The 20,099-nt window shown below is 38.6% G+C and overlaps 1 protein-coding gene across 6 annotated transcripts in view; it reads right to left on the minus strand.

The window, feature by feature from the left end:
- LOC138765026 (neuron navigator 1-like) overlaps window positions 1-20,099 on the minus strand; it is a 674,255-nt gene that overhangs the window by 567,081 nt on the left and 87,075 nt on the right. For 5 of the 6 annotated variants that reach the window (XM_069941668.1, XM_069941670.1, XM_069941669.1 and 2 more), the window contains exon 3: window positions 3,218-3,327. In XM_069941668.1, the coding sequence (XP_069797769.1) occupies window positions 3,218-3,228 (11 nt within the window). In that variant the 5' untranslated portion in view covers window positions 3,229-3,327. Of the gene's footprint in view, window positions 1-3,217; window positions 3,328-15,974; window positions 16,136-20,099 lie in introns of those variants that run through there. The other variant, XM_069941667.1, reaches the window with a different exon arrangement.

The raw sequence follows: 20,099 nt of genomic DNA on the forward strand, positions 1-20,099 counted from the left end.
ATATAGTTCTGGGTCACCCACAAAGGCCACTCCTGTTATCCTGGTTAATTTTTCTGTGATGTCTTTCCAAAATGTCCAAAACTTTGCTACACCAATTGTCATCCATTAAGTTTGCAAAAGTGATTAATTCAAACAATATTTTATGATCCAATTTATTGGAAATAATTTGTAATGGTATTCTACTTCTGTACAAGATCCATCTGTGAAGCTGCATCAAGAGCTTATGAGTTAACAAAACTGAGCAAAAAGCTGAAGCATTCCTCGGTCACAACAACTTACTCCATTGTGGCAATGCTCTTTCCTTGCTGAGTGCTGCAGGTTTAAAAACCATGTGGACTCGTCAGTATTCTTCTAATGGTATCCTCTCAGGCAAGGCTACTGATACATGGAGCCCCGTTGATGGCAAGACCTGGCAGGTCCATCTTTCAGAAATGTTGGCATCATGGAAGTATTTAAATTGTAATTTTTTTTCCTTCTTAAATTTAGATATACAGCATGGTGGGAGGAAACCTGAGCACAGGAGGGAAACCCACGCAGACACGGGCAGAATGTACAAACTCTTCACAGACAGCACCGAATTCTAAACCATATCGCTGGTGCTATGCTAACCGTGCAGTCCTACATAATAATACAAATTCCAAGGCTGAGTTCTCCTTGTGAAACCGGTTTTGAGGTCCAAACAATAAAGTAGTACTTAATTTCTCTCAATATGTAATCATGTGCACAGCTGTTGAAGGGAATAACAGAAATGGCACAGTAATAGGTGTCGAAGTTTCTTTTCTCTTGACAACAAATACATAGTGGCCAATTCCTTCCACATTAGCGTGATGAAACCATGAAGTGGACCTTCATCAACATCTCTAGGCAATTAAATTCACTCTGAATAATTTCCCTTCTGTGAGCAATATTGGGTAGAATGCAGCAGGCTATATTGGATTAGGAAGATCCATTTAGTGTTTCTTACAATGCATCCAGACAATTATTAAGAATGTAATCTCTTTCTGAGTTAGATCTGCTATCAACTCTCATGATGCTGAGCTGGAATTGATAAGGATGGACCTTATTCTCCCAAAGTCAAGCTAATAAGTCAACTGCTGCTTTGAAATATGCCTGGCAAAAGTAGATTATGTCAGAATGAAGAAACTTCATATTTCCTGGAAGATTGGCATGGACCGTGAGGAAATTCTTTTTATGATCAACCACAACTCAAACACTACAAACTTTTTTAACTCAAAAATCTCCTGATTATGCAAGGAAGACTGGACAACCATGTGTGCAAACTTTATTTACTGAACTTTGGAGAAGTCATCAATTGTGGCAAACCCACTCAACGTCATCTTCGACGCAAGTGGAGGAAGTGCCTTTCGCTGAGGTAACACTGCAATGAGCAGTACTCTGTGAGATCAGCATAATAGACTGGAAATTAAATGTGGCAGTGACCTTGACCAAAGCAGGCCATTCAGTTCAAACTAGACTGCATGGATGGAGGTTTGCAACAGAATGCTATTAGCATCGATTTCTCCAGTTTCCATTAAATCCCCTTCCCCATCTTCTTCCCTGTCTCCTATCCTCTAGGTTTGTCTTTTATCTCCATCACTTTTCCCAGAGCCCGAATCAATTCTCACCTTTCTTCTTATCATGTCCAATTGACACCTTTTGTCCCATTGGTATGGACTCTTCCCCCTCCTATTCTTCCCCATTTCTCTCTCTCGTCTTTAATTCTGACACCTGCATGCTTTTTGCTTATACCTAGAAGAAGGGCTCACCCCAAAACATTAGTACTCCTCAGAGAGATTGAGATTGCAATGTGCACCTCTGTAAATGTGGCCCTCAAATGCAGCAGGGCCCTCGACATTGCATGTGCTGCTGAAGCTCTTGTTCAAATAGTGCTGCCAGCAGAAGCACCACGACTACCCATTGCAAATGGTTTCCAAGTGCCAAAATAGCAATGGAACTGCATGAGTGTTTGTAATCACTGGAGCCAGTTTTCAAAGTGAACAATAAAATCAGTAAATGATGGAAACACTCAATGGGTCAGACATCACTAAAAACAGACAAAGTGAGCTGAGTGAAACATAAAAGTCTGCAGACACTGTGATTGTAGTAAACACATGAATGCTGGAAGAATTCAAGTGACAGTTACATCTTATTCCTTTATACTTTGTATGGACGCTGTGATACCAGCCGAGTTCATCCGCATTTCTATGTTTTAAGACAAAGTGACTCTACAGGATGTAGAATTCAATTTTGTGTTTCAAGCTGCAATGTTACCTCAAGCTTGCTGTAGGCCTCATAGCCAAGGCTACAATCACTGACCTTGTGAGGTGCGAATTAAAATGGCATCCACTCCCATGGACATAAAAAGCAGTCAAATTCACTAAACATTGCATGCAGCTATGTAGAGTACTTGGCTTTGGTTCCAAAGTTTAGCCCCATTGGATTTAATTCTAGAATGATACCTCGCTGCTAAAATGAAGAGTATCTAGCATGACAGATCAAAAGTGAATCTTTACTTTTTAATTATACTTTTTCACATCTTTATGCCATTATGCTTTCACCCATCTTAAATGAGAGTTACCACTGATAGTAACTGGAGTTGAAGGAGAGTGCACAAGACTGTCAACCCACCATCTGACACCTTGTTTAATAGTTGCTGGAAATAGCCCCACTCTATGCATTTTCAAGCCATAAACTAGTACACTTAATATATTCACCTTACATCAGGTATATGTGAAAGTGCCCCTCACTTTCTTACCTCCAAATTTTATATCTTTCCCTCATATCTACAGTTTGGATCTCAATGCAACCAGAAGAATAAAGGAAATGTTTGGATGCTAACACGTTTAAAAATCTTTAAAGCAAGGGAGCACTAGGAAATAGTTTAACCTTAAGCAGAAATAACTCAATCCAATGGTATCAATTGAACCTAATGATTGCTGCATTATATATCTTTGATAGTTATCCATTGTTCAATTTGTCGCCAATGTCTGAAAATGTCAGCACAGTTGAAGAAATCAAACTAACAATGTCCACACAATACTGACATCCACAAATTTTGTAATGAAAATATTGAATATCCATCTATAAACTCAAAATCTTTTTTTTGCTTGGGTACCAAGAATCTTAAGACGTAGATTTCTTTTGCCATTTGATGAAACGTTATTACAATCAAAGTCCAAAATATGGGTTAAACAATGAATCTCAAAGCAGCACTCACCTGGACTGCATGTTGAAGTGTTCTCAAGGGTGCAAATTTCAGTCAAAATTCTCTGCCAGATTGCAGAATATTGGGTTGAAAATAGCCATTAATGTCCAGTTGCCTATAATCTAGAAATAAAGGAAACCACATGTTATACTCAGAATTTTATATTCAATTCAACCCTAATTTTTAAAATTCTAAAATCTCCCTGTATATTACGACTTAACAGCTGTACAAAATAATGACAATTTTTATGAGATCTATAAATTTATCATGAGAATGAAAGCAAATTGGCGAATGGCAAATACTTGTTAACAATAGTTTAAATATTACTTTTTAATGTTCTGAAAATCATTTTTAATGCCACTGAACATAAACAAGAAATCTAACACATTCAATCAATCACCAGAGGGAGAAATGAATTTCACTGATTGATACAAGGTAATTTAGCTGACAAATTAACATGAAGTCTTGCTAGCATGGATAAGTGCTTAGAGCAGCCAAATTTCTGTCAACACTGAATGGCAGAAGACCAAAAAATGGACAGGGGAAATTGAAAGCAACCAACATGCAGTTTAGAGGAGTTAGTCTCTCGCCAAAAGACCAGGTAATACAGTAGCAGATCCCCTGCATGAGAGCTGCTGAAAGTTGAACCGCTTCTTCCCTACTGATCCTGGTGCAGTCCATCACAAACATGGTGAAAGGTTTCACTAGGACATTGTGACCATGGAACAGTGGTATCAGGGGGCTTGATGTGCTTTTGTGGGGTCTTTTTGGAGTGGTAAGTAAGAGGAAGTATCTGAGAAATGTTGCCTGGCCTGGGCAAGGTAGAGGTCAGTGCATCAGACCACAACAGCACCACCCTTGTCTGCGGGTTTGATAGTGAGGTTGGGATTTGTGCAGAGATAGTGGAGGGCAGAGTATTCAGAAGGGGTGAGATAAGAATAAGAGAGGGGAGTGGTGAAGTTGGGATGGTGATGTCTTGGCACCAATTGGATATATAAAGATTTGGAATGGGCAGCTGGCCAGGGCAAAATGTCCAAGAGGAGTAAAAAGGGTGAAGGCAGGAGAAGAGGTCTTCAATGTGGGGGGAGGGGTCGGTGTGGAGAACCATGGTGGGCATGGGGAGAATCATGGTGGGCGTGGGGAGAATCATGGTGGACGTGGGAACTTTTTCACTCCTTCATTCATAATCTCTCTCTGACAGTCCTATAGTCCTCATTTGCAGACACATGAAAGTGGTGAGCTGCTTTTACATCCAGTGTCAAGAAGATATTTAAATGTTTTCTAGTGCTGGTAGAGATTTACTGTAACTTTAAACTTTGACAAAGGGTTCAAGCCCGAAACATTGATTATGTATCTTTAACTTTGCTCTATAAAGTACACTGTTTGACCAGCTGAGTTTCTCCAGCATTCTTCATTTACTTTAAGTCTATTGGTGTGTGTTTTGGGCATTTTATATATCCTGCATGCTTTCTTCCAAGTTGCACGCTTTTCCTTTATTTTTTAAAACTTTATTTATGTCGTTCAGAAAACAATTAGTACATGACATATACAACAAGTACCTCTAAATATGAATGTTATTTTTATAGAGAAAAAAAAGAAAAGAAACCCCCCCCCCTTCAGCCTAAGGAGAGCCATAAAGAAAGAGAAAAAATATTAAGAAAAAATTAAACATACATATTAAAATCTAATCAATTTAAATTGAAATGTAAATATTCTGAATATAACAACCACTTATTAATTAAAAAAACTATAATTATCACACAAAACATATGTATTTTTTCCATTATTAAACAATATTTCATCTCATTATGCCATCTATTAATATCAATCATATTTGCATCTTTCCATGTACTAATTTTTTCATTGCACTCTTTTCCTGACCTGGAAATACATCACCTTTCATTGCAAGTCTTGGAACTTCCTTCCCTACAGCACTTTGGTAGTACCTCCACCTGTGCTTTGGAAAAGATTTTTTTTTTTCATGATCGTAAAACTTGTGTCTCATCAATTTAAAATCTATACCAGCACTAGAAAACATTTCAAATATCCTCCTGACTGGATTTAAAAGCAGCTCACCACTTTCATGTGTGTCTGCAATTGAGAAACACAACATCAAAGACAATCGACAGGAGGTTAAACAGCTGTTAACTGTAAATAAGACAGTCAGTACAGTGTTAATAAAAAAGGAAGATGTTGGTCAGCTTCCAAAGTCCTTCCAGCACTTCGTTTTCTTTTAAATATTTATTGTGTTCTCCTTTTTTTTTGATTTTTCAATGAAGTTACCAAACACATTGCCAACAAAAAATAAATTCCAAGTAGCCTTCCACAAAGAAGGAATGCTGATGAGTCAAAAAAAACCAAGCAGCAAATATTCACTGAAATGGAGACACTGAGATCATTACTTCATGAAGAACACAACATGGACATTTTCCAGACATCCTGTAAAACCAGAGTGACCCTGAACTGTTCTTAAAAAAAATGTTACATCATCGCACCAACCCCTGCTCAAACCTCCTTACTGCATCAAGATACCAGTTGGTCTAGTGTAATAGAGTCACAGAGTTTTGCAACACCAAAGTAGACCCTTCCACCCATGATGTCTTTCTCGACAACCAAGCAGCTATTTATACCAATCCCATCTGGCAACACCGGGCTGGTAGTAAACTATGCCTCGCTGATTTAAGTGCTTGTCCTCGCGCTTCTCTGTTTTGCCCCCCTCCACCATCTTCTCGTGGACAGGCATCAGATGGCAACAAGTTCTGAGTATTTTTTTAATCCTCTAAACCTATTGCTTTCTTTTTCCCTATTCTCAGATACCTTTTCCATGGTGAAAAGTTTCTTGCTCTCTCCCTTATCATTGCCCCTCATAATTTTGTACATCTCTATCAGATCCTCACTCAGTCTGCCCTGATTCAAGGAAAACAGCCCCAACCTTACCATCACTGAAAGATACATCGGAGGCAACATCCTAAATTGCCTCAGCACTCTTTCCAGTGCAACCACATCCATCTTATAGTGACCCGTGAGGGCTGCAACACTTTTAACATCTAGTTTGCACCCAGTCTTTACTTGTGCCATTGTCTAATGTCTGGTTAATTAATTGTAGGCAGGACTGTTTTGGTTAAGCAGCTCTTGCAAAATCACCATGGTTTCATGAACCTTGTATCATTTTAATTCCATGGCATTTGGTGTTAAAGCAATAATAAAGGCTGACTGACTCACAACCAGAAATGCACTCAATATTCCAGCTATAGTTGAATCAAAGTTTTACAAAGTTATACCAAAACCTCGCTTTTTCACTCAAAAAATTTGAATTAGTATTTCTGGATTGCAGAAATGCCAAATGGCAATCAGATGAATTATACTCGGTTCTGCTTTTATGTGCAATGCACAAATGTGTTGTACAAACTCAGCAGGTCACGCACTATCCATGGGAAGTCAAGGGTAAGCAACGTTTTGGGCCGGAGCTTTTCGTCATCCCCAAAACGTTGGTTTCCCTCGAGTTCCTATGGATGCTGTCTGTGTGACCTGGTGAGTTTCTCTGGCACATTTGTGTATTTCACTTGACTGCAGCATTTGCAAATGTTCTTGATTAATCTTTTATATGTCCTTATTCCGTGCCACTTAAATAAAGAAATACTGAGATTAGGGATTGACACAATATATGTAAAGGAAGGCAGTAGAGGATGGGTGGGGGAAGGAGTCAAATCAATGGAGAACTATTAAGGGACATCTTAAGTCAAGGAACAAAGGAAACATACTAAACTTCCAAGGAAACTATTCCTTGTTCTAATCAAAAATTCAAATAATTGTAGTACCCGATAAACATGTGCAGCTAGAAAATGATTACATACGATACAAATTAATACATTCCGATTCAAAAACCTGGCAGAAAATCAAAGCATTATTTTTAAAGTTTAATCTCAGAGGGTGGAATATGCTTTCCAAATAAATCACGCAGGGTGATGTGGATGAAATGCACATCAAATCCAAGGGATCAAATCCAAGGGATCCCCTGTGCAGCAGGATGGTGAGTCAGTTGTTCCTTTCAGACAGGAATAATACAGAGATGCCAAAACAATAAGGAAACTTCAATCAAAACCTTTAGAGCACAAGGGTAATCCTTTCATCATCCAAGAGAATTTCTCTATAGAATGACATTCTTTATTGAGCATACCATCCAAGTAATCTCATACATGTGTTATAATTATGCTTTTTTTTTACATAGAACTTACGTGATTTTTTAAAAAATATTTTATTTTCAAAAAAAAAAATCGACAAACCAACACATTCCCTTTCAACACTTATAACCCCTCCCACACATCCCCACCCCAATACATGTAATGATACAAATTATACAGATACAAATACTAGTATCCCCTTACAGAACACTAGGAAAAACAACCAAGTTGACTCAATAACAAAGGTAAGGAATAAAAATAGAATTAAAAACAAAACGAGAAAGCTCGTCATCTGCGTCATGTCCTACCTCCTTAATTCCACTCATTTCCCTGCTGGGAGGAAATGTTACAGTGCCCATATTTCAAAGGTGGGGGGGGGGGGGGGGTAGCTCATTAAATCTGCATGCCGATGTATTTCAAAGAGGGTTGCCGCACTCTAACAAATATGTCATATTTCCTCCTTAGATTGTACTTGATTTTCTCCAGGGAATCCAATTCTGCATTTCCATATTCCATTGTGTAGTATTTAATTAGAAGTCGGACATCCATGTAACTGCTATACATTTCCTGGCTACCGTCAGGGCAACCTTCGCAAACTAAATTTGGTACTTGGACAGTCTAAAGCTCAAATTTCCCATAAAGTACATGTGGAAAATCCACTTTTGTGACTTTTCCAGAATGCACCCCCCAGGTCCTCCCAGAAGGATCTTAACTTTGTACATAACCAGGTGGAGTAATAAAAGGTTCCAATCTCCACACCACACCTAAAGCACATTTCAAAATTTTTGGTTTTGATTTATATAATTTTTGTTGTTTGAGGGAAGTTGCACTGCACCAACCTGTATCTAGCATTGACGACCCCAGTCACGCTGTCCAGACACAGGTCTTGCCACCACTCTTCATTGATAATTGTGTCCAAGTCCCACTCCCATCTCTCCTTGACATGTGTAAATCTGGCTTCAGGCCCTCACTATATGTAATACATCTTAGAGATAAATTTAAATATGTTCCCTTGTCAAATTAGAATCTCCACATTACTACATCTAGGTAGGGATATAGATGGTCCTAATTTTTCCCTTGAAGATCTTATTTGCAGATAGCAGAAGAATGTTCTATTAGACAAATCGTATGTGTTCTTCAACTGCTCAAATGATATGAATTGCCTTCACTTGTAACAATCTTCAATACACCTGATCCCCTTCTGGCACCAGGTGTCCAGGATTTTATTACCCAGTCAAGAGTATTAAGTTGTTCTGGGTCAAAGTCATTTTGGGAGCTATCCCCACGTTGATTCATTCTTTGCCATATCTGAAGTATGAAGTATGGGGTTTGTTTTAAAAAAAAATTAGTGTCCCATTTATCCATAAACTCTCCTGCTATCTTTTCATCTACTACATGTAGTCCAATTTATATCCAGGAGAGTGGGTTCCCTCAAAGAGTGAGGTGATAAACCATGCTTGGGCTACCTTGCCTGGGCTGCCTTGCAATATCCTTTAAATTCAAATAATTTTAAATCTCCCAAATTATAGTCCCACATCAACTTTTCCATGGAGATTCTAGCCACTTTTCCATTCCACAGAAAACTTCTGACACATTAATTGAGCATCTTAAAAAAAGCCCTGGGGTAACAAAATGGGTAATGATTGAAAATGATACTGGAGCCTTGGCATTACCTTCCTTCTGACACACATAACTCTGCCCACCAGTGTTATGGGCAGAGTCCTCCATCTAGCAAGGTCCTCCACAATCTTCCCGAGTGAAAGGAGATAATTAAATTTGTAAAAGTTCCATAAATCTTTGTTTACTTTTATCCCCATCTATTTAATGCCTTCTTGCGGCTGGAGACAATGGACATCTCTGCCTAGTGGACCTGCTCAATGGAAACACTGGAAACATCTGTCCATTTGTAATAATTTTTGCTTGGGGTTTACAATACAGTGTCCTCATCCAATTAATAAATGTTTGACTTAATCCAAATTTCTCCAGTACTTTGAACAAAAAGTCCCACTCCAATCTGTCGAAAGCCTTCTCCACATCTAGAGCAATGCCCATTCCTGCATCCACCCCTGACTGTGCCACATGTTCTATATTAAGCAAACTATGCTATTTGCTGATTATCTACCTTCTACAAATCCATCTTGGTCTGGATTTGTTAATTTCACCAAATATTCTGCCAATGCTTTTGCAATGATTTTTATAATCCATGTTCAGTAATGAGATAGGTCTATCGAAGAATTTGATGGGTCCCTGCCTTTTTTTGGAATGACTGTGATGACTGCTGTTGAGAAAGGATGTGCGTCTCTGCCACCTGATCTTCCACCTTAATAAGAAGGTGCATTAAAAGATCTTTGAACTCTTTATAAAATTCAGAAACCATCCTCACTCAGTAATTTGCCAGCCTACAAAGAGCTTAGGGTCCATCCAATCTCCTCATTCGAGAAAGAGGCATTCAGCCCCTCTCACTCTTCCTGAACCAAATTTGGTAGTCCTAATGAAAGCAAGAAGTCACGATCACCCCCTGACTCAGATTTATACAATTCCTTAAAAAACCTTCCAAATGTTTGGTTTAATTCTTTTGGTTTATACAAGATCTTGCCTTCTCCTGTTTGAATCACATTGATTGTTCTTGAGGCCTCTTCTGCGCTCACCTCCCATGACAAGACATTATGGACCCTCCCCCACCCACCCCCCAGCTCATAGTACTGCTGCCTAGATCTTAAAATCAACTTTTCTGTCTTACATGTTTGTAACATATTATATTTGAGCTTTTTATTCATTAATTTCCTGTATTTTTTCTTCTGTGCCCACTTTTTGATAATCCAATTTTCCAGTTGAACTATCTCCTTTTCTAAAGCATCAACCTCCTTCATGTAGATCTTTTTGATGCTCTTGGTATATCCAATTATATGGCCCCTTAAATAAGCCTTCAATGCATCCCATATTAGGTAATTATCCTCAGTAGAGTGGCAGTTTATCTCATAGAGCAATTCTATCTGAGCTTTAACAAAACTACAAATTTTGTTCTTCCCAACAGCAAGGGATTCAGGTGCCATCTATACACCGAGGCCTACTTATCTGGCATTATGATGTATAATGTCAAGGGTGAGTGATCCAACAGTAGCCAAGCCACGTACTTGGTTTCCATTATCCTACTCTCCAATTGGGCTCATGCCAAAAAAATCAGTTCTAGTGTAGGAATCATTTGTCTTGAGTAAAAGGAGTAATCCCTTTCTCTCGGATTCAGCCTTCTCCAGACATCGATGAGATCCAGCTCTTTCATAAAGGTCAGGGTGGACAGCCACCCTGATAACATTTTTTGCTGATTTGTTCATGATGGGATCAAGACAAAAATTAAAGTCCCCTCCACTCAAAATATTCCCATACTCTTTGGATATTTTCAAGAATATGTCTTGTATAAATTTTTCATCATCGAATTTCAGGGCATAAATATTTATGTGTCCAGGGTCCCAAGTATATTTGACAATGCATCTTCACAAATCTCCCTGCCGAGTCAGTGGCCGCCTCCCTGATCAACACTGGCACATTCTTCCATATCAAGCCACTCCCCTGGCTCTGGAATTGAAGATGGACATCACCACCTGACCCACCCACTCCCTCTTTAACTTTAAATGCACTTGTTTTGTAAGGTAGGTCTCCTGCAAAAACACTCTGTGAACCTGCATCTTTTTATTAACTCACTTCAAAGTTTCCTTTGGAATACAAATGAAGATAACAGCCCAGATATTCTACTGTTTATAAATTTGGAAGCTTCTTCAATACATTGGGAAGCCTGCCATCCACAAACCAAACCTCTGATCCAACTTCCAAGGTTTATTAGCATAATCTGCAGACCAATATGATTTGGTCTGAAGAATGCTCTGCCTTGAAGAAATAGAAATTGCTACAGAAAATCCCAGAGACCAAAAGCAGGAACGCATTGTCACGTTACTTTCCAGCAAAAGCCAATTATGGCAAAAGACACGTCAAGCAGGAAGCTGCTTACATGACTTTGAAACAATTTTTTCCCCCACTTTTAGGGTGTTAAGGTTAGTATAGCGCAACAACACCAACAACCTGGGTTTGAATTCAGTGCTATCTGCAAGGAGTTTATACGTTCGCCCCATGTCTGGAGCACCCAGAGAAAACTCACGCAGTTTTCTCCCACATTCCAAAAACATACAGGGTTAGAAGGTTAATTAGTCACATGGGTGTATTTGGGCAGCGTGGGCCTGCTACTATATTGTAACTGAATTATAAAACAATTAAATTAAACAGGCTTTCTGGTGCTGAAGACAGAAATTGAAAATAATGGAATGAGGACATGTTGCATCTGATATTAATCTTTACTGAAATGAGCAGCATTTAGTTCAAGCAGAACAACATAATGATATCATAGTTATAAATATATGATAAAGACTTCAAAGTTCTTTTCATAATTGAAAGATCATGTTAGATTACAATTTGTATGTTAGTTAGGAATTATAAACATCTACAGATTATTCAAAATTAAGCATTATGAGAATGATCATTGGAATTCAAATGTTGAACTGGATGTCGATAATGGACAAATTAAACATAGGATTTGCAATGAAATAGCTGTGGTCCAACTCACTGACGGAAATAAAAAAACAGAAAAATGGGAACCAGTATAAAGTCAGCCAATGCCAAAGTTGACAATTTGAAACCATTTGCTAATTTTTCTGGCAAATTCTAGAAAACTGTCTTCATGAACAGTTTGATTAAAATTGTTCAAACATAATAACTTGATAAAATTCAATTTTTTTTCCCCTCAAAGGAACGACTTTTTAAAAAACAAGGTTAGAGACTCCATCAAAAAATTTCAGAGATCTTGTTCCCATTTTTGTTTAGGTTTACAGTTTGTTTCCTCATTCTCCTTTTCTTGCAGTTTGATGTACATGTTTGTAATAAATTTTTTAATTATCATTGTGTCTGTAATCACATATTCAAAATTGCTTCCTTCTGGTAACCTTAGACTGTTTCCCAATTTGTCCTTCAAGTAGGTTTTCAGTTGGTGGTATGTAAACATTGTACCGTGAGTTATATTATATTTGTCCTTCATTTGTTCAAAAGATAATAATTTATTTCCCGAAAAACAATTTTCTATTCTTTTGATCCCTTTTCTCTCCCATTCTCTGAAGGAAAGGTTATTTATTGTGAAAGGGATTAGTACAAGATCTAAACATAAAGATAAAGAATGAAACATGGGAAAAGCTGTGCTCCGGAACTATGAGAAATACAATAAACACGAGGTTACGCATGATACAATATAATTGGTTACACAGGCTATACATCACACCCCAAAAGTTAAATAAATGGGACCTAACAGTATCAGACAGATGTTTTCGCTGTAAAAAGGAAACGGGAACAACAATACATGCAATTTGGACATGTGAGAAAGTGGAAAAATCACAAAAAGCAATATACCCAAAAACCCAGAGATCTTCCTTCTAAGTAATATAAGAAATAAAGAATTTGGACTCGATTTGGATGGAGCACAAAAAAGACTTATTATGATAGCCCTAGCTGTAGCAAAAAAATGTATTATGTCAACCTGGAAATTAGAAGACAACTTGAGAATACAACAATGGTACATAGAAATAAATAAATGTATTCCATTAGAAAAAATAACATAATTTAAGAAATAACATCACAATATTCGAACAAATATGGGAACCGTACATGAAATACAATAGAGAAGTCCTAGCATGAACCTCTACCACCTAAAATGACAGAAGGAGAAAACAACGAAATGAACTGACTCAGTATATAACAGTAAAAGATAAAAATTTCTTGTTTATTTTATTAAGTGACGACATTGTTTAACAGATTTAATGTATCTTATAGATTGAACTTTGAATAAATGGGAAGGGGGAGAGGGAGGGAGGAAAAAGGGGAGAAAATGACACTATATATTCAAGAGAAAAATGTCTATGTATTTTGGTCAGTATGGTTTATTGTGAGAAAAATTTTTAAAAAATTTAAAAAAATTTCAGAGATAAAAGAAATTTACATTGTACCTTTCATGATCTGAAAACATCACACATTCCAAAACACTGAGGGAGTCAACGGCCAATATCAGAGGAAACCCGTGAAAGGCGAGTAGAGAAAATTTTGAGGAGACCAGAAAAAGGTTTTTTTTTTCCCCATGCAGAGAGTGCCTGGAATTTCTTGCTAGGGTTGGTGTTAGATGCTGATACTGTACATTGTGGCTCTTTAAAAGACTCTATGGTCAGCACATAGATATAAGCAAAATGGAGGGTTATGGGTTATGGGGTTAGATTGAGGGAGGGAACGGTTAGGTTGTAATCCCAAAGTCTATTACTGCGCTGTGCTATTCCATGTTCAATAATTTAGACAAAATCCCTGATTATAACATTAGTAAATTGAATCAGCAAGCTCTGGAATGTGGAATGAGGTCAAAAAAAATGGTAGAATGAAAAATAATGAAAAAAATAAGAATGATGGTTGAAAGAGCCTTTGAATTTTAAATTTCTCACTGGCAACAAGTTAAAGAGGAATAAATTAAAGTGGCAACAAGTTGAAATCAGAAGAGCCGAGGTTTAGAACATGAAAACAAGAAAGCCTCAGCCATAGATCTGTGGGCAAGTCAAGCAACAAAACTAAAAATTTCAATCCCACCTGAAGCATAAAAATGGATGCAGCAATCAGCTTCTTGAACCCAATGCAATATTTCACAAAGTGATCGATAACCTGATTTTGGCCTCAGTTTAATTTTCCTGCCTGATCACCTGATCACCATAATTCTCAATTTCTTTAAAGTCAAAAGATTGAATTCAGCCATGAGTTTACTTCACAGTCTCTTATGCTTGAAAATATCAAAGATTTAAGCGGTTTTGAGAGGATTCATTTTGATTTCAGTCCTTACCCTAACATTCTGGCCCATGATCTGGATAATCTAATGAGAAGAAACATCCTCAGTTTCTGACCTGTCTGGATCCCATTAGGGTTTCATGTTGCTAATGAGATCACCTTCCATTTTAAAATCCAGTTTCTTAAAGCCCACTCTTCTTCATCCTTCCTCATTGAATTATACCTATATGTCAGTAACCCAATCTAGTGAGCACTCACTCCTCTCATTATGCAAACTGGCTTTCTCCTTTCATACATAAAGAAACAAAATCTTCGAATTAAATGAACAGTGAGATACAAGCAGCAAGAAGTCTGAACTAATCTTGAAAAGATGTGGTGATACAACCACCAGCCTACTGCAGGGGGTGATCTCTGTACCTGCAGGAAGACCAACTAAGGGGCGGACTCCTCTTGGCCAGCGGTCAATCAGCTGACCTGAATGTAGACCTGAGCTGGCCCCTCCTGAGCCAGTCACACAGGGAGCCACCGAGGAATGAACTGGTGTTCAGACTTCTACTGGAATAAAGCCTGTTGGACAAACTTTCGAGTTTGTGCATGCTGCCACCTCAGTGCACCACAAAAGATATGAACGAAACAAAAAAAATGTTTTCAACCATTAGCAATCACATGCTGGAGAACATGCCTTCAAATGAGAGCTGTACAGGGAAGGGGATCCTTCACACAGAATTTGCCTCTTCCATAAAATCACTTGATTCTATTGGCACAGGAAGGATCCTCCAAATTCCATGAATAGGATGAAAGTTTGGTGATTTTTATCCAAAGGTGACTTTTCATTCTAGAAGATGCGCTGCCCGAAACAGGGTTCACCCTTGATTGCCTGCTGATAACCGTGAATGCATTTAAAATAATCACATGGTTCAACCCTTTCCAATTTACTTAAATTGGAGCTGCAACTGTATTAACTGAAGTGGTATTTGACACCGTACAGTCTTTTGGGATCTATGAGAAGTAATAATTAACACCAAATTTCATGACTTATTCATTACAATAAATCAGATTCTGATTTTGAATATAAATAAATGGTTTATTTCCTCCTTGAGCATAAAATCTTTTTTTTAAAAAAGGATGCCTCCCAATTTAAAATACCTCAACCCAGCCAAATTTGAGTAACAATTCTCGGTGCGCTCTACCTGCTACAATAAACATTATCCAATCAGCTGTTCTTGGAGACTCCTGCTGGAACAATGGAATAATTCCAGAGCCTAATCTAATGACTGCCTCCTTCATCCTGGAAGGAGTTAATAGCTTAAAGACCAAGAAAATTGCATCAGTTTATCCTGGGCAAATTCCTTTTGAATGTGAAACACAACCCAACAGAAAAAAAGCATTACATTTAGATATGTGACACAATAGCAGAGTGTATTTAATTTGAATTAAAGTAAATTAAAGAGAGCCGAAAACCAGAAAATCAGAAAACAAAAATCCGACGAATATCAAAGTTGATAACAAAAAAAAGATCCAGTAAAGACTTCAAATAATGCAGGAACAACAGGAAGACTTCCAATAATGCCACACACCCAAGGATAAAAGATAGGAATGTTACACACAAGCAATAAGAATGTAGTCAAAGCATAAATCAGTTTAAAGCTATTCAACTTTCCAAATGAGAAGAAGTCCAATACAAACAATCCTAAGTTGAACCATCATAATATGGAGAGTAATGTTTAAAATCTTACCTTATCCAAAAGATGTGGCAAAATATGGTGTGATGTCTATAAGGATATCCCTTTGGTTTTCCCTGTAGTTCAATGGTTCATTTGATCCTCACAGGTTCTATTTTAGGAATTAGATTGTTCTGTATCACTTTTACTGAACCTTCTGGACCCAACTGGTAATTGTTTGTTACAGTCTTTTCTTTCCTATCGGAACAGGAAGACAAGGGCTTAGCCTCAGACTTCCTTCCAACTGGCCACAGATTGGTCAGCAAAGTGACTGCTTAACCCAGATGTTTCCCCCTTCAGATCAAAGGTTTTGCCTGCAATACTTCCTGCAAAGTTTGTATGGAAAAAAAAATGACACCAGTATAGTTACCACATCTGCTGCCAAAGTAGATGAATGGATATTAATGTTGCAACCTGATGCAGTGCACAAGAATACAGCTGGAAGATAATAGATAAGTAGATTTGTCAGGTTGTTTGAACGGGCATCCAATTTCTCATGTCAAAGTCTGAATGAAGCACATCTTTTCACAAACTGCATCATGCAGATAAAATGCGATGTACAAAAGTGCTGGGGAACCTCAGCAGGTCACACAGCATCGACAGGAAGCAAAAGGATATAAGCAACGTCTCATGTCTGAGCCCTTGTATGGTATTTGAACAGGTTTCCACCTCAGCCCCGGTAGTCCACGCATCCAACTTTTATCTCCCCATGCAGAAATAATGTTTCCTTATACAAATTCTGTCAACTTCTCCTTTATAAAAAGTCTTGTCAGTGAAACTTAACTTACTTTGTAAATCTTGGTACAAGTTATCTCAAGGGCAGCATGGTTAGCAGTCAGTGTGAAACTATACTGTGCTAGCAACCCAGGTTCGAATCAGGCGCTGTAATGAGTTTGTATTTTCTCCCTGTGTCTGCATGGGTTTCCTGCAGTTTTCTCCCACCTTTAAAAACTTACCGGGGTTCTCGGTTAATTGGGGTATTTGGTCGGACACTAACAACATTTACAAATTTGCTGACAATACATCAGATGTGGGCTGTATAAAAGGGGCAATGAGTCAACATACAGGAGTAAAATGAAAACTTGAATGGTGTATGAACAACAACCTCTCACTCAATGTCACCAAATCCAAGGAGCTGAGTGTAGATTTTAGGAATGGAAAACCAGAGATGTATGAGCCAGTGATCATTTGGGAAATCAAAGGTGGAGAGAATGAGCAAATTTAAATTCCTGGGAGTCACTATCTCGGAGGATCTTTCCTGGACCCAACATACTAATGTCATCATGAAGAAAGCATGTCAGCGCCTCTATTTTCTCAGGAGTTTGCAGAGGTTCTGTACGACATCAGAAATCTTGGCAAACATGTACAGATGTTTAGTGGAGTGTGTGTTGACAAGTTGCAATGCAGACTGGTATGGGGACACCAATACCTCTGAGTGGAAAGCTGTGTAAAGAGGTAGTGGACATCATAGGCAAAACTCTCTCCACTGTTGGAGAGCAGCAGAAATCAGCAAGGATCCAGACCACCCAAGATATGTTCTGCTCTCACTGCTGCCATCAGAAAAGTTAAAGGTGCTACAAGACTTATACCATCATGTTACTCTCTACCAGCATACTCCTAAACCACAGATTCAAAGATTCAATTATGGACTCTTACTTTCCACATTTTTCATAATTGATTTTTTTTTCTGTATTGCAGTCAGTTTGTTTACATTTCTTTTTTTGGTTTACATGTCTCTCTTTAGCGTACTCATCTTTTCCACAGTATAGACTACACTAACTAGAAATTCTGCCTGGTCTGCGGGAGAAAGCATCTGTGTGACGTCATGTCACATTGACCACCGCCAGTGGACTGATATCGCCTCAAACCGTGCATCTTGGCGCCTCACAGTTCGGCGGGCAGCAACCTCCTTTGAAGAAGACCGCACAGCCCACCTCACTGACAAAAGACAAAGGAGGAAAAACCCAACACCCAACCCCAACCAATCAATTTTCCATTGCAACCGCTGCCACCGTATCTGCCTGTCCCGCATCGGACTTGTCAGCCACAAATGAGCCTGCAGCTGACATGGACATTACCCCTCCATAAATCTTCGTCCGCGAAGCCAAGCCAAAGAAAGAAGACCCTGACAATAACTTTGAACTTTATTATCCTTCTCACTCTCCTGTGTTTATCCAGCTTCTCCTTTGACGATTTTCTGTTACTTGCCTCTCACGTGCCTAATGAATTTATTTGCAAATTCTGATAAGTGTACTAATTTCTTAAGAGTGCAAGCTGTTCAACTTGTCAAGTTCACTGATCATTTTGCTCATGGAATACTTTCTTCATAACTGTCACTACTCTGGTAAAAAACACAAGGATTTTTTTTTTATATGCTGGATAGACATTAGTCAGGAGGATCAATGACGAATAGCAAGAAATGAAGCATTACTTCTGCTGCCAGGTGCTCTCTTTTCTCCTGTAAAAGGCTGTGTGTTTGAGTTTCACTCAACTCGAATACAAAAATCTCGATTGGCACTCTTGTGAATTCCCATAGAACCACACAGCACACAAACATAATTTTAAATGCCTCTATCAAATCTCCCCTCATTCTTCTATGCTCCAGGGAATAAAGTCCAAACCTACTCAACCTTTCCCTCTAACTCAGTTCCTGAAATCTGGGCAACATCCTAGTCAATCTGCACTCTTTCTATCTTGTTGATATCTTTCCTGCAGTTTGGTGATCAAAGCTGTGGTGATATGTAATTACACCACTAGGTCGCCAGGGGTCATCCTGGTGACCTTGTATCTAAAGCAGTCCAGAGCTAATGTCTAGCCTTCCAGGTTTGTCTTGCAGAGAGACAAGGCCTCTTAATGTACATATTAGTTTATTAAAGCTGTCTATATTCGCACTGCTATTGTCAGTACAAAAGCTACACACAATCATCCAAATATGGCCTCACCCATGTCTTATACAACTTTACCATAGCATCCCAACCCCTGCATTCAATACTTTGATTTATGAAATCCAATGTGCCAAATGCTCTCTTTACAACCCTATCCACCTGTGACATCACTTTCAGGGAATCATGCACCTGTATTCCATCATCCAATGGAATCCAGTGAAATCAAGATCTGTCAACCCTCCCAGAAACATCTTGTATTACTGCCTCACAGAAAACCATGAAGTAAAACAAAAAATTCTGCAAACACTGTGGTTGAAGTAAAAACACAATACTGGAGAAACTCAGCTGGTCAAACAGAGTACTTGATATAGCAAAGATAAAGACACATAACCAATGTTTCGGGGGTTGAGCCCTTCATCAAGGGATGAAAAAAAATGTAGGCAGGTGTCTGAACATAATGGTGGGGGGAGGGGCAAGGGTAAGAGCACAGTCCCACAGGCAGGAAGCAATCAGTGGATAAGGGAGGGAGGGGCACACCAGCAAACAGGGGGATGAGGGATGGCTCTGCGAATGGAGAGGGAAGTGTGTGGCGAGCTGAAGGAAAGACGAGAAAGGGAAAGAGAAGGAAGGGAGAACAGAGAAGTCGACGTTAATGCCGTATTGTTGAAGAGTGCCAAAGAAAAGCATGCTGCCTACACGGTTGGAGATGGCTTTACTTTTTTTAAAAAAGATGAAGAGTACATTAAAAGCCTCACTGCTCTCTCAAGGCAGAGCAAATAACTCCATGCTTCTATTTTGATGAGTCCTGTCCAATGTTCATCCTTCACTTCACATCTCATTATCAAGCGAGATTATCCGTGTGGTCATTTGGTAGGCAATGTTTAGCATTAACTGCCTGCTGTACTTCCTTTGTGAAAATGATTATGGCAATTGAAGGATGTCTGACATGTAGTAACATGCCTTGTGATGAATTGAGGTCATAAAGATGCCATGCAAATGCTTCTTTTTAATAAAATCAAAATCCATATTTGCAGTTAGAATCGCGCATGCATACATTGGCTGTCAATTTATGCTGATGGATGATCCTCTTCGAGATGAAACTGAGACAGCAGGTGCCTGGTGGCATTATTAAGACAAATGAAGTGTTCTTGCATTTTACAGAGCATTTCATATATTTGAGTCTGAGTGAGTAGGTCTAATTCACAATTACATTGCATCACAGCAAACAGTGCTCTGGATTAGCATGTAATTCAAG

The sequence above is a fragment of the Narcine bancroftii genome, chromosome 5 (assembly GCF_036971445.1).
Source record: "Narcine bancroftii isolate sNarBan1 chromosome 5, sNarBan1.hap1, whole genome shotgun sequence".
NCBI classification, from domain to species: Eukaryota; Metazoa; Chordata; class Chondrichthyes; order Torpediniformes; family Narcinidae; genus Narcine; species Narcine bancroftii.